Here is a 13,064-nt window from a genome sequence, read left to right on the forward strand (position 1 = left end):
ACGGGTGAGGGGTGGCGGGACCTCCGATGTGCGCGAGGAAGGCCTCACCGAACCCGATGTTGACGACGACGCCGGAGGTGAGCCGGTGGGAGAAGAGGCAGAGCGAGGCCGAGTCGACGATGGCGAGCCTGCTGAGGGGCCCAGCCTCGGTCCGAGGAAGAAGGAGAGGCGGGGAAGGGTGCGCGAGCCTGCGCACGCCAAAGCCGTGCAGCAGCTGCTGCTCGGTGTCTGCCCGACAAGCCTCGCGCCCTCGGCGGCCGGGGGCGCTGAAGCCGCGGTCCTGGTCGCCCGCGTACTTGAACGGCTCCGAGACGATGGCGGAGTATGCGGGGAGCGTGGCGCGCCTGAGGCCGAGCCGCTGCATCGCCGTGCCAAGCAGCGACGCCTGCGTGCACTCTTGTCCTGGCGCGGCAGAGGAGAGGCGGCAGTGAGGAGGGAGGGAGGCGGGGAGAGAGAGGCGGCGGTGAGGAGGGAGAGAGGGGGAGGGAGGTGGGGAGAGAGGCGGCAGTGAGGAGGGAGGGAGGCGGCAGCGAGGAGAGAGGCAGCAAGCAGTGAGGAAGGGAGAGCCTGGCTGGCAGATCTGGAGGACAGCCGGCGCGCGCGACGAGGCGAGGCCGTACCTGCGAGGCGCGTGTGGTCAGGCGGGAGTGGGGGCGGCGCGATAAGGTGGGAAGGGGGGGAGGGGAGGAGGGAGGGAGGGCGGGAGGGAGAGAGGAAGGGAGAGAGGGAGGAAGGGAGAGAGGGAGGAAGGGAGAGAGGGAGGAAGGGAGAGAGGGAGGAAGGGAGAGAGGGAGGAAGGGAGAGAGGGAGGAAGGGAGAGAGGGGGTGAAGGGGGAGAGAGAGAGGGGCAGCGGCAGCGGCAGTGCGAGTCAAGAGGAGCGGCGAGTGGAGAAGAGCTCGAGGCGAGGCGAGGCCACACTTTGCATATCCGCGCCCGCTGTCGACACAGACCGTCGAGGAGAGCGACTCACTCGTGGTGCGGTACACCTCGCGCCACGGCTGTCCAGATGCGGACGACTGCCGCTCGACGCCCGCAGCGGCGCCTCGTGCTGTCGGCTTCGCGTCGGGGTGCGAAAACGAGCCGAGCACATTCTCGCTGAAGTCTAACGACGCGCCATGTTTTCCGGCGACGCACAGGGCGCGCCACACAAAGTCTGTGAGCACGGGGAAGGCAGGGCGGGTGTGACGCCGATTCAGCGAGGTGAGGGCGTGAGGGCGGACAGATGGTCGCGGCACCCGAGTAGAAGACGTCGCGGAAAAGCTTGCTCGCTTGCGCCGCGGCGCCAAGGTCACGCACCGACCGCAGCTGGCAAGCGATGTGGACGAGGCACTCCTCCGGAAGATCGTCCATGGTCGTGGATGGCTCGATGAGGTCGCACATCGGCAGCTCGGCGCAGGTCGGCGCTGCCTGGAAACTTCGCGGGGTGCGTGAACAACGGGGCCTTCTGAGTTCTGACTTGCCTCGGCTGGGTGTGTGTCTCTGCCATTCCTTCGTCCGGTTCCTACCTGTTCGTGCGTCAGGTGTGGGTGTGTTTTGGCCAGTGCCGTTCCTGCGTCCGGCTCTGGGAACCCGTTCGTGCGACAGGTGAGTGGATGTGTGCAGGTGGGATTTCTGCCGTTGACGGTTACTCGATCGTGTTCGACGATGTCGAACAATGTTCGACATCGTCGAACACAAGTGGAGAATGGCCGTAGCTCCTCTCCACGAGCGATTGAGAGGACGTACCAAGTATCGATTCTGTACCCCGTCTTTGTAGCCTGGCGTTTGTGCCCCGTTTGTGCCGCGTCCCGTGCCCCCGAGTTCATTTCATCGATTCTGTATAGAATTGCAAGGCGCACACGCTGGTGCAGGCGGCGAGTCGTCGATCCGACTCGTTCCGCCGTGAAGTCGCCGTGAAGGGTTGGCAAACAGGGCGATTTTGCCACTTTTTGCCCTGTCGCGCGATCTTCTCGCGTCGGCAAGCGCGCCGGCCAGGATGGGCGAGCCGGTCCCGCCACGCTGGACGGGCCAGCGGCTGGCACGCGCCGGCCACCCCGGCGGCGCGGCGGCATCATCGCGCTCGTCGTCTGCGAGGCCACCGCTCGGCGTCGCCGCGTCCGACGGCGATGGCGCTTGGCTGTGAGGTGGGATGGCGGCATGGTGCGCGCGGACGTGGGGGTGGTGCGGGATGCGCGTGCCAGCAAGCCTAGTTTCACCTCCCCAACCCCGCAGGCGCGCCGACGTGCTGCCCGAGCGCGTTTGGAGGCAGCAGCAGCTCCTCGCGAGGCGCCTTCGGAGAAGTGCCACACCCCTTTCCCAGCCGCGCGCGAGTTGAGCTCCGATTTGCGCTCTTTTTCGCACACGCCCGACACTAGTAGGTGAGGATCGACCATCCTCCGCTAGCAGGGCTTCGTCGGGCGCGTCTTCGTCGAGCGGTGGTGCATCTCCCATGCTCCCCCCGGCGCCCTCCTCGCAGCGTGCCCGCGGCCGACACCGACGCCCTCACGTGCTCACCCTAGTCGTAGGTGCGGTTTTTTTGCGTGCCCCCCGTCGATACGGGGCGCTGGGCGATGGCTGGGCTTGTCGCCGGGCGAGCTAGCCCCTCAGCCGGCCGCGGAGCGGAGGTGCGAAATCGAGGCGGCGCGGCCCCTGCGCGCAGCCTGTCCGGCCGGCGCGCGCATGGTTCCGTAGCCCGTCTAGTGCCTCACTGACCGACTCCAGCGCCACGGTATACGTGGCCGGTGTGGTACTGGGGCTGGGCAGCCTTGGGGCCGGCGGAGACCGCCGTCTAGCGGTCGCACTAGTCTCTTTTCGTTGTTCGACCTGTTTGTTCGACGGTTGTTCGACTATGTTTTGAGCCTTAATTATTAATTCATGTTTGGGTCCCTGAGGTCGATACTAGCGTCTGTAACTTGCCACAAGCGTGCTTTACAAAAGTCCAGCGGAGCGGGAGTCGCAGAACGGCCGTCCGCGCGCGCTGTGAGCACCTCAACCTCTCACAGGCCAGCGCACAGCGCCATAGCCCATAGGAGGTATTTTCTTCTCAATAACAAGGCTGTGAACAGTGCCATGGTCGAACGTTGTTCGACGACGTCGAACACGTAGCGAAAGAGAGACCGTTGAGCTGTGCCGTTCCTGTGTCCCTATTCGTACCTGTTCGTGCGGGAGGTGTGTGTGGGGGAGGGTCTGGCGCCTGCCTGTGTGCTTTAACCCGGTTGAGGCTTGGGGGAGTCAGGGGGAGTTTTGGGCTGAGGGGCCGTGCGCCCGTGCGTTGAAATCGTTCCAGACTTTGTGTGATTTGAACCCGATGCACCTTGCTGCCCAAACCCCCCTGCCTGCCTCGTTCAATTAAACACGAGTTCCACCGGCGCGTACCCAAGCGCGCGTGTGTGTGTGACTGCAGGACTGCAGCGCTCACGCGGTCCCGGGCTCGGCCCTCCCACATTCTCTAAATGATGAGTCTCGCTCTCCCTTGTAGAGAGAAGAACAAATAAGAAGAGATCTCTCTCTCAAATAAGGGGCCTCTGCGGAATAAAAAGCATCCCTGGTGTGGACGATTTTTTTCGCGGTATCCGCGGCGGGATATGGCATATGGCGGGATATGGCGGGATACCGGGAGATACCGGGAGATACCAGGAGAAACACGTGGATATGATGAGATACGGAGCCCCCACGATGTGTTCACGACAACGTCCGTGAAGCTAATCGGACGCGACGGGCGAAACTTCGCGCTTGGACCGGCCGTGATCTGCCGTGCGGCTAAGCGCTCGATTCCCATGATTGGCGAGAGCTCGTCATCGTCGGTGAAGCACCGCAAGGACAGCCTTGATCGCCGACCAGGAGGATGGTCACATGCAGCCGGCGGCCTCAGTCGGTCGGGGGGGAGCGGGGGGGCAGGCTGGGCCGCTCGCGGGCGCACAGGAATCCGGCGCTCGCGAGGGAGGCGCTCGATGCTCGCTGTCAGAGTCAGAGCTCAGAGGCACAGAAAGGCTGCGAGTGCTCGACGAGTCTTGCGAGCTGCGCGGTCAAACCTGGGGGGAACTGACCGCATCAAGGCGGACTTCCGCACGATGTCCGTAAAGCCGATAATTTCTTCTACTTATTAGAACAATTATTACGGATGACCTTGTCGTGAGCCGTCATGGTTCACAACTCTAACTCCCCTAAGCTAGTTTGGGATCGACGACGACGCACGAGCTGCATCTTGAGGCGCCTCGTTGTTCTTGTTCTTCGCGGCGCCGCGGGTTGCCCACCACCTCGCGCTCGCTGCCGAACGTGGTTGAAACCTGGGTGAGCACCTCTGGCAGTTCTCGCTCCCCATCGAGCTCTTCTTGCCGCACGGCTCTGCTGTGTGCCGGCACAGAGCTCCGTGCAAGCCTTCCAGCGTGATAGGAACGAGTGTATCGCTTCGACGGATCGACCGTGCTTGTTATCAAGACCGATGTGACGCCCCCCACAGCAAATCGGTTTTTGCCCTTAAATAGTGCGATTTCCCACCGAGGTCAAGCGAAAAATGGGCCACGATAAATCGCACTATTCTCGACGCGCGTCGAGATCCAAAACTCGACGCAGCCCACTCCCAAGCCCAAATCTGGCCGGGAGCCCCATTCCTACCGACCGTCGGCTTTCGCCGCTTCCGTTTCCTTGAGCACCAGGATGACAGAACTGGCCGTTGTCAGACTAAGGACTATTGTGCGCCTCGGCGAGGCGCACAATAGTCCCCGTCAGCGCCACGCGCGAGAGCATGTGTCCAATGTGCAACGCGGCGGCGCGATCAGTCACGGGACGACCGATGAAGCCAAAAACTCGCTCGTGCAGGCAGGTTTTCACCCATTTGCTGTGGGCCTTGGGCTGAAATAGTGCTCAAACCGACCAAGTTAAGCGAAAATTGGGCCAACGAAAACGGCACTAGTTAAGGGCAAAAACCGATTTGCTGTGGGGGGCGTGACGCACACAGTGACACATCAGACGACACATATTCTCCCACCCGCCGGGACGCAAAACGCTCTCGACGAGAGCCAGAAGAAGGCGTCCACACAGCAAGCCGCTCGGTCGATCACGTTGCTCGCTCGATGCCGGCGAGCGCATGGCGCACGCCTTGGACGGTGGCGAAGCCAAAAACACCGATGGTGGCCGTCCGCTGGCGTGAGCGGCGGCGGTCGAGACCTCACCCTTCGCGCCGACGACCCAACCTCACGCGGAACAACCCAACGCGGGCCAACAACCCAACCCAACCCAAAAAGCACGATTCTCAAGTTGGGCCCTCGGTCGGCTGCATCATCATCATCGCGGAGATGTTCGTCGGTGAGCAGCACCTCGCCACGAGGACCCCAGGAATTGCGACTCGCCACCGGCCGCTTTCCTCCCGCTGTGATTCTGATCTGAGCTCTGTGTCTTGATTTGCCGACAACAACCCACCTCGGTCTTGCCGCGGTTTTTGACCGCGCAAGACATAAGGGTGGCTAAGGGCTCTGCCCGCAAGGCGCCCGCGTCGCAGACGCGGTACCATTGGCAACTACATGACATACCCCCACACGAAAAAAATATAATTAAAATTCGTGCATATCGTGGGATTTTCGTTCGGCGACGCAAACTTCTCGTCCGGCGGTCAACACGGCGCCCGGGCATGCAGAAAGGATGCGTCCCTAATCCGTCCGTTCGGGGGGACGACCGACGGCTTTTTGTGCCACTCCCCTCTCTCATCGAGCATGAGCGGGGAGCCGGTGCTGGTCGACAATACTGGCCGTACGTGGCCGCGCATCACCAAGGACAATGCTGCACAGCACCCGTACCCCAGCCTGCGCCACTGCAAAGAGCGAGGGCCCGGCACGGCGCCCTACTGCTGGTACCTGCAGATTTCCGGCGAGCCGACCTGGGACCAGGAGTATACATCATTCAATAAAATGAAGAAAAAGTGGGACGGCTGGACAGGCGGGAATGAGAGGCGTGCGCAGGCCCGGCGCGAGAGCGCGCAGCAGCAGGAGACGGATCGCCAAGGCCACCGTGACAGCTATCGCGATGCAGCTGCTGCTAGTCGTGCTGCCACCAACGCGGCTTCCACGGCGCTGTTGCCCCACGAAGAGGCGCAGGCTTCGATCCTCGAGTCACGCGCAGGCGCAATGGCGGCAACTCTGTTGGGAGCAGTGGGCGCCGATGGGCTCGTTCCCTTTAAGCCGATGGTGTTGGGCTTTGAGCGGCGCCGACATGAGCAGCTGCAGATGTGCCCGCAACTCTGGGGGGTGGCGTATAAATTGGCGGGGGAGGACGGTGCACGTATGATTGTTGACAGCCCAGAATGGTTGCACAATTTCCAGTGCCACGGCCCGCACTGCGAGCAGCCAATTTTCGAGCCTCACACGAGCCCATCGGATTGCCGGCTCATGCACTTGTGCGACGGACGTGGCGAGGCAGATGCAAGGGACGCAGCAGCTCTGCCTTCATTGCCGCGTTTGCCACCCATCAGCCTACCTGTGCCACATCTCGAAGACGTCAAGAGCCGCTTTGAGTCAGGAAGATCCAGCGGGATCATGTACGACGCAGAGGCGGAGGCGGCACGCCAGGATTGGGACGGCGAGCATGGCAAAGCAGAGCCCTTCTATGCTGTGTGGAACGGCCCCAAGCTTGACTGGCCAGCGTACCTCACAGCTGAAGTCTTCGAGGGCGACCCGTCAAGGTGGCTAGAGATTCAGGTGCAGTTGTCAGCAGAGGATGATGCAAGCGGACTCTCTCGAGAATGGAACTGGCTTCGCTCGCGGTGGGATGACACAAAGGCATTGACCTGCGATCAAACTCTCGAACCCAATTCAATCTTTGCAGATTGGCGGCTAGAGGGTATGGGTGGACGAGGGAGTGAGGGGCTACTTCCTCCGTGGTTGCTGATTCGGCGCGTGCTCGCCATCATGGAGTCACGGTTGCAAATGCACGGGCGCCGGCTGTGGTGGCGTTCCGTCTTCTACGCCCCACCTGGCTTTGCAAAGGAGCCTGACTCGCGACACGTCGAGTGCAATCTGGCCCTCATTTCCCACATGCAGCTGGCAGGCCTCGGCGAGCGGCGATTCGACAAAGAGCGGGCACAGTACCTCGGCAACGAGCTCAACCTCGTCGGTGGCATGCCCCTCGAGCGACAGTGTGCCAACTGGCATGGCTGGAACGGCCGATGGGGTGAGGCATTCTTTTCGACGGGTGGATCAAGTTCGAACTTCTGGAACCATTATCTTTTCAACAGCCGACACAGCATCGAAACGCCGTGGTGGTGCCCGCAGCGAAACCAGTGGATTGGGCACCGGCCCCTGGGCGGCTGCGACACGTGTGTGCTACCACCAAACTTTGCGTTGCCGTACCTCTGCACGAATGACGGGCGGACCAAACACCACATTCTCAAGGCGCTCGTCGACCTCAACCAGCGGCAAGGCGCACTGTGCAAGCACCACTACCATCCCGAGATGGCTATCCTCGCACCTCACCTATGATAACTACGTCCACGATTGCTGCCGTCGGGCCGCAGAGGGGCCGCCATCGAAGTGGAGGGACGCCGAGCGATCCCTGCAGGAAGAGATGGCGCGGCGGAACCCTCTGCGGCCCTCCACTTCCTGGCAACCTAGGTATGGCCCCACCCGCTGCTGCGGGCTTGAGATGCGCTCTGCTACCACCGACCAGCCCTCCTGGGCCTTTGCTGCGCCGGGATACTGCTGTGATCATTGGCAGCTCGGGCGCGCAACCATGACCGTACTTGGCTTTCGACCAGTGCCAGGCGGCGAGACGGAGCAAGGGATTACATACGCAAAGTGGATGCAATGCTCTGGAGAACGCTCTTCTCGTCAACATGCCAGTGAGCGCATCTCTGAGCTGCATCAGCACGTGATCTTGCCGAGCTTCGATCCGAACGGAGAGTCACGAGTGGACCGCATCGCGCGAGCCGTGCTCAACGCGCCAGTACCAGCTGTGGTGCCTACGTGGCCGCTCATTCCTCTCTACAGTGCATGGAGTGTGAGGAGTGAGGATTGGTGTCCCATTAACATTATGACTTCACTTACCTCTTGTGACTAGTGAGTGCTTCTTTTCGGCGCCGCCGCGCCGCCCGCCCGCGCGCCACCCCTTTTGCGCAGCAACACCTTAAACTTCATGGCCCCCCAAATTCGGGTCGGAGCGTAGCGGAGTGGGACCCGAGTTTGAAAAAGGCGACGGACGCTTGCGTCCTAGCCTCCAACAACGCCTCCCCGGCGCAGAGGGGCCCCCGGAGGGACGCTCAACCGCCCCACGCCACGCCGCTTGCGGCGGTCCTCTTCCCTGCTCGCGGGCACGCACATATTTTTCCCCTGTTGGCGCCTCCTTGCAGAAAATGGCGTATAGGAGCCCCGGAACCTCGGGCAGCGCGGATCCGCTGGACGCGCTCTCGCAGGCCCAGGCGCAGGCTCTCGCGCCGGCGGCTCCAGCGCTGCCCTACGAGGTTCTCGATGTCATCGCCAGCGAGGCCCGCTCCGACTTCCAGCGGCTCTGCGACACGGTGCGGCTCACAGCGGTGCACGTCAAGACGGCCCAGCACGTGAGCTGCATCGCCTTCCTTTTCTCTGACGGCACCAAACGAACGCACGGTGGCGTCGCATCTGGAACGTGGCGCGAGCCGCTCTGCCTCTCTCCCGGTGAATTCCTCACGAGGGTGAGTGGCGAGGCCGGCGAGCTGCTGACCGCCGTCCGCTTCGACACGTCGCACGGCCGGTCGGTGCGCTACTCCGGCCAGGGAAGCGCGGGTGGCGTCCCCTTCGAACTCCAGCCACCCAGCGGTCACGAGATTCTCGACGTTTCCTCACGCTGCTCGTCCATCTTCCGGACGGTGGGCGGGCTGCAGGTGCTCACGCAGCCGGTGGCGTCGAGACCCGCGCCGTGGACGGAGGCGTCCGCAAGGCTCCTCTGCAGGCACGCGCCGCACGTCTTTGGCGTCTCGCCGCCCAAGACCTCCTCGGCCAGCCGCGCGCGCTCACCGCCGCCGCCGCCGCCGCCCTTCTCTGGCACCGGCTAGGGCATGGGCATGTGCGGCCAGCGAGTGGGAGTGCGGCAGTGATTGCCGCTCTTCCCTTCTGTGGGCGGGGTGATGGCGAGACGGGACTGTGGACGTCTCATGCTCGCACGCGCCCGCCGAACTTGTGCTCAAACCCGCGCGCGCCACGACGGTGACACGGTATTACTTGGACTCTCCTCGTATATTCGCCTTCAGCCCACGCGCCACCCCCCCGGCTAGAAAGCGCGGCCCACACAGCCCGAACTCAAAAGCGAGAAGAGGAGCGTGGGTAAGGGCAGCGATCTGAACTCAACATCTCGCGTCACGCACAGCGCGCCCCGCTCGCCGCTCGCTCGGCGGGGGGCGCGCGCCCGCGCGCGCTGGCGAGCGCGCCGAAGATGACAAGGTTGACAACCCCAGAAGGCGACCGTGCGATAACGCCCCGAGTAGGTCCAACGCTGCACCGATACAGGCGCCACCAGCCATAAGAAAAAATCATATAAACACACACACAAAAGAGCCACACATCCGCACACACTGTCAGAGACTGTGGGTGCTGGCTGGTAATATGCCCAGCTCAGCGGAGCAGGCGGTGCCCCGCAGCCTGTGCCACCAGCGTGGCGGCAGGCAATGGCAGGTACACGATGTTGCATTATCATCCTCGTAAGTGGCCGCTGATGCGGCGTGGGGCAGGCGGCCGTGCCATCGGCCGGAAGAAGGACTGGCCAGGGAGGTGGAAGGGCTGGCCACGATGGCTGGGGGCCGGCGGAGGCGGCCGGCTAAAGGCGGGAGCGATGTTGGGCTGCGTTCGGCCGAAGCCGGCCCCATGCGGCAAGACGCTCGGGGGCGTCTCGAGCATCTAATCCTTGGTCTCGGTTCCTCCTCATTGGCTGACACGCAAAGTTGGCGCAACCTTGGAATGCAACTATGAGATGCAACAGAGATGCTACGATGGCGAGGAGTGCTGCTAACAATCCTTCGACTTCTATCTAGCGAGGCTGCTCTCAATCCTGCCCGGTACTCGAGTAGAAAAGAAGGTTCACCTGCACCAACAGTCAGGAGGTAGGTAGGCCGCAGAGATGACACAGTCGAACAGGCCATCACCACAAACACACCAAAAGAATGGGCTTGAGGGAGAAGGTGCTTGATCTAAAACTTCCATCACGGGTCGAGGTCGATATCGTGATCCTGGCGGTTACACGCCGCCCATCTGTGTTCGAGGGCGAGCTGGGCCAGCGGAGGGCTGTTTAGAAGGAGCCGTCATGCAGTTGCAGCGTATCCGAGACGTCCAAGCAGATGTGAAACTCGAGGTAGCAGCATATTTGAGGCTCGAGCAACAACGCTGTGACGCAGCTAGGCACAACTTTGCTCCTGAGAAGACATCCGCGTGCCACCGCCCGCCACTGCCGAAGGGCGTGAGGGGTCGTGCCGCCGAGGAGCCTGCCGTACGGGGATCCTGGCCTTACCGCAGGCAGGTCGGGGACGCGTCCGCACTACTCGCACCCAGGCCTTCACGCCGAGACGACCGTCCCGCCGCCTCCGCGCCGGCGCATCGCTCTCCCGTAATGGTGAGGGCCGGGGCCCGAGCACAGAGCGCCGCCCACTACCGACGCGCCGATCCCGAGGAAAGAAGGCCGGCCCGCGAGGTGAATGCAGATGTTGCGCTTCTTCGGCTACTGGACGCTCAGGAGCGCAAGTTGCGCGGCTCGATCTCGCTGCCAAACTTTTTGCCATCCACAAGGAACGAGCCGGGTCATGCGCGAGGTGAGAGGCCGCACTCGCCACCGGCGCCTAGGCAGCAGCGGAAGAGCTCGAGCCGGCAGCCACTAACACAGCGGGGTGCCTGGGCCCGACGAAGGCAGGTCCTCGAGCTGTACGTCATCCACCAGCGCGCGCTCGCCAAGCGCAACACCTTCTTCGTCTCGGGCCACGCAGCGTTCCACAACTTTGAGGAGGTGCTGGCGCTGCACTACCCAAAGCTGTCCCGCGCGCAACATCTTGATCTCCTCGCAACCGTGCGCGAGCACGAGGATGGGCTCGCGCGGCGTGCGCGGCGCCACGAGGCCGTCGCCCGCCGTGCCGAGATTGCCCAAGTCTTCGGGCTCATTGACAACGACAGCTCTGGCAGCATCGACTTTGGAGAGATGCTCCAGGCGGCCCTGCGCGCAGGATTCGATCCCTCGCAGGCGGAGGAGCTGCGAAGCAACTTCGAGGCCCGAGGCGGCGAGATCGGGATCGACGAGTTCACCGAGCTTCTCGCCGAGCGCGAGGACCTGAACGCGTGCATGGAGGGGCTGCTCGCAGAAGGGCGCAAGAAGCGCGAGCGACAGGAGCGGATCCGCAATCCGATCAAGGTGTCGGCCTCCCAGAACCGACGAGCTGGGCGGAGCACAAACACGCGCCCGTCGCTGGCCGATATGCGGCTTGACCAGCAGCGGAGCGAACTGCTGGAAGCCAAGCGCAAGCAACCCCTCCCCTCCCCGTGACGCGTGTGACATGGCGTGTGAGCTCTCTTGCCTGTCTCGTTCCGCTCATCAGTGTGAGCTGGTCAATCTAGAGAGTTCAAAATCACCGTATTGATTGGTAATTCTTTTTCCTTCGCGGCAACGCGATGGCGGCAAGGCCTCTCTGCGCGCCCGCCCTCGCCACGCCGAAGACCAACCGACGTCGGACCGCGGTGAGACCGCGCCGCCCCCCGCGCCCGCCCGCGCCCGCAGCGTGAACACATACGCGCGTCCCTCACCACACGGAAACATACGCGCCAGCCGCGCAGCAGCCTCACATGCAGCGCCGACCGCATGCTCGCGCCCTGGGCCGCCGACGACCCGGTCGGGCGGGCTGCGCGGCCGCCGTACACCATCAGGCAGGCGCGCGACCACCCGCAGCACGCCGCAGCCCACCGCGCAGCCCTGCCAGCCAAAGCTGCGCCTCCCAGCTGCACAAACAGGCGCACAACAGAGCACAGCGCACAGCACACGCCGGCGCGCGCGCAGCACACGCAGACGCACGCGCGATTCCAACACGCACACGCGCACAGCACGCGCGCATCGCACGCCAGCGCAGCGCCGCACACAGAGCACACTTGCCCACATCAGCAGCAGCCAGCCTGCCACAATCCTCATCTCACACACGCGCGCGCACGCACACTCCCCACGCCGGCGCACGCATTGGGCGTCGCCGAGAGGAACCAGAAGAACCAGAGAGTCGGCTTGAGGCCGTGAGGGATCCAGATATGGATCCCTCAAGGCCTCAAGCCGACTCCCTCAAGGCCTCAAGGCATCAACCTGGCTCCTTCCAGGCATACCTAGCCCCCTTCAGGCACCAATCAGAATCTTCCCAGGCATTATCCTGACTCCATCCAGGCAGGAGCTGGCTGCACCTCGCGATATCCCGCTCCATCTCGCCTATCTCGCCCCATCTCGTCTAATCTCGCCTCGCCTCGCCTCATCTCGCCTCATCTCGCCTCATCTCGCCTCATCTCGCCTCATCTCGCCTCATCTCACCTCATCTCGCCTCATTACGCCGCACGACGTGACCCGAGATCGACCCGAGATGGACCCGGGATCGAACCGAGATCGACCCGAGATCGACCCGAGATTGACCCGAGATTGACCCGAGATCGACCCGAGATCGACCCGAGATCGACACGAGATCGACACGAGATTGACACGAGATCGGCCAGAGATCGACCCAACGAGGCCCCTCTGGGGGGGAGATTGACTCAACAAGGCCCCAAAGCCCCCTCTCTGGGGGACCCCTCCCCCCCCACCCCGAGTGTCCGTGTCCTTCGCGAGTCACCGATGGGGAGCGGGGGGGGGGGTGCGAAAAACGAACAGGGGAGGCTGGGGAGGGGGGGGTCCACTCTGAAGACAGCCGACCGCGGAGGGGTTTTGTCCCACAGGGTTTTACCCTCCGCGTGAGGATCGGCGCGGCGAGGGGGTAGGCTCGAATTCGCCGCGCAACATTTCACCCCCACAGGACCCCGCCCTCCCCCCCTCATTGGGCCCACCACCCAGAACCCCAACCTTGGGTTCCCAACCCCTCCTTGCGCAGAGTCCCCCGCTATGTGGTAGGCGTTCTTCAGGGCAC

The 13,064-nt window shown here is 63.4% G+C and overlaps 3 protein-coding genes across 3 annotated transcripts in view; 2 read left to right on the forward strand and 1 right to left on the reverse strand.

The window, feature by feature from the left end:
- The window catches only part of EMIHUDRAFT_194585 (hypothetical protein), a gene marked incomplete at both ends in the record, with an annotated part of 2,944 nt that extends 1,563 nt beyond the window's left edge, over positions 1-1,381 (reverse strand). The window contains 3 exons of the mRNA XM_005794333.1: positions 22-402; positions 972-1,154; positions 1,237-1,381. Coding sequence (XP_005794390.1) covers positions 22-402; positions 972-1,154; positions 1,237-1,381 — 709 coding nt within the window. The remainder of the gene's footprint in view (positions 1-21; positions 403-971; positions 1,155-1,236) is intronic.
- Positions 1,382-1,974: 593 nt separating this feature from the next.
- Positions 1,975-2,809, forward strand: EMIHUDRAFT_349342 (hypothetical protein; the record flags this gene model as incomplete). Its single annotated transcript, XM_005794334.1, is given in 4 exon segments — positions 1,975-2,037; positions 2,056-2,140; positions 2,213-2,273; positions 2,296-2,809. Coding segments are annotated over 4 exon segments (229 nt in total), but the record flags the coding sequence as incomplete, so codon positions are not given.
- Positions 2,810-6,507: 3,698 nt separating this feature from the next.
- Positions 6,508-13,064, forward strand: part of EMIHUDRAFT_95150 (hypothetical protein) — a gene marked incomplete at both ends in the record, with an annotated part of 7,369 nt that continues 812 nt past the window's right edge. Inside the window, 3 exons of the mRNA XM_005794335.1 lie at positions 6,508-7,106; positions 8,330-8,825; positions 10,838-11,329. Coding sequence (XP_005794392.1) covers positions 6,508-7,106; positions 8,330-8,825; positions 10,838-11,329 — 1,587 coding nt within the window. The remainder of the gene's footprint in view (positions 7,107-8,329; positions 8,826-10,837; positions 11,330-13,064) is intronic.

The sequence above is a fragment of the Emiliania huxleyi genome (genome assembly GCF_000372725.1).
Source record: "Emiliania huxleyi CCMP1516 unplaced genomic scaffold EMIHUscaffold_1, whole genome shotgun sequence".
NCBI lineage: Eukaryota > Haptophyta > Isochrysidales > Noelaerhabdaceae > Emiliania > Emiliania huxleyi.